At 53.2% G+C, this 1,021-nt stretch overlaps 1 protein-coding gene across 3 annotated transcripts in view; it reads left to right on the top strand.

The window, feature by feature from the left end:
- FAM3D (family with sequence similarity 3 member D) overlaps positions 1-1,021 on the top strand; it is a 60,840-nt gene that overhangs the window by 33,016 nt on the left and 26,803 nt on the right. Inside the window, exon 9 of one of the 3 annotated variants that reach the window (XM_019504861.1) lies at positions 586-754. The exons of the other annotated variants lie outside the window; for them this stretch is intronic. Coding sequence (XP_019360406.1) covers positions 586-739 — 154 coding nt within the window. The 3' untranslated portion in view covers positions 740-754. Of the gene's footprint in view, positions 1-585; positions 755-1,021 lie in introns of those variants that run through there. 3 annotated transcript variants of the gene reach the window in all.

Raw genomic sequence — 1,021 nt, forward strand, 5'->3', positions numbered from 1 at the left:
ATCCCTTCCAACCCGACTTCTGTGATTCGATGATAGCTCTGCTGTAGAGTAGCACTGTTAGGGACAGTACTAACCTATGGCAGAGTAATTTACTCTGCCAAAATGCAAGTGCAGACAGGGGCTGGCTGGGCCACGAAGGTGCCAAAGTGTGAGGACTACCTCCCACCTAGCCCCACACTTTAGCAGCCTTGTGCCCCAGCCAGCCCCTCCACCACCCGATGCCACCACCGAGAGCATGGGGCTGACATCCAGCTCCTCTACCAGCCTGGGGCTGCTCCCCACCAGCTCAAACTGCTGCAGCCCCAGGTACACGTGCAGGGGGCACCCAGGAGCAGTATCTCTGGCGCAAACTGCACTGGAGTTTATCTCGTCATTTTAATGGCCCGTGTAGATACACCCAGGAACATTTACAGCTGCATTCTGAAAGTACAAAGCAAAAAGCTCTCGTGCACACGTGACAGATATTAGTTAATGCATTTCACACACTATGGGAAGAGGGTCAGCTACTAGGAGAGTGAGCAGGATACACAAACCCAAGCAAGGTAGAGTAGAGTGGAGCTCAGAAGTCCTCTCTCTCTCTTTTAGGATGAACGATGAAGCACGGGCACTGTTAACCAGTCTGGGAAGCACCTATGCAGACAAGCTGAGTTTCCGGGACAACTGGGTTTTCTTAGGAGGAAAAGGTCTCAAGGACAAGAGCCCTTTTGAACAGGTACTTTCCCCTCTCCTCTTACTGTAAACATGACAAAAGGCAGAGACTGTGGCATCTTATGCAAATTGCTTCTCTCCCAATCCCAGCACCACTCGTAGCATCAGGCAGATCAGTGCAGCTTCAGGTCATGAAGACAAGATCTGCATGTTCTGTGTCCCTCTAGACACGACTCCCCCTACGCACACGCTTCCCTTCGCTTGTCCTGCTCCCGGAGCACACGGTCTGCATGGAACAGCGTGTGCCTGTGGGCTGGGAGCCACGGGTGCCACCTCCCTCCTTGCACACATTGATGCTGCTTTGGCGTGTGGC

Source organism: Gavialis gangeticus, unplaced genomic scaffold (genome assembly GCF_001723915.1).
Source record: "Gavialis gangeticus isolate Ggan-Ray unplaced genomic scaffold, GavGan_comp1, whole genome shotgun sequence".
Lineage (NCBI taxonomy): Eukaryota > Metazoa > Chordata > Crocodylia > Gavialidae > Gavialis > Gavialis gangeticus.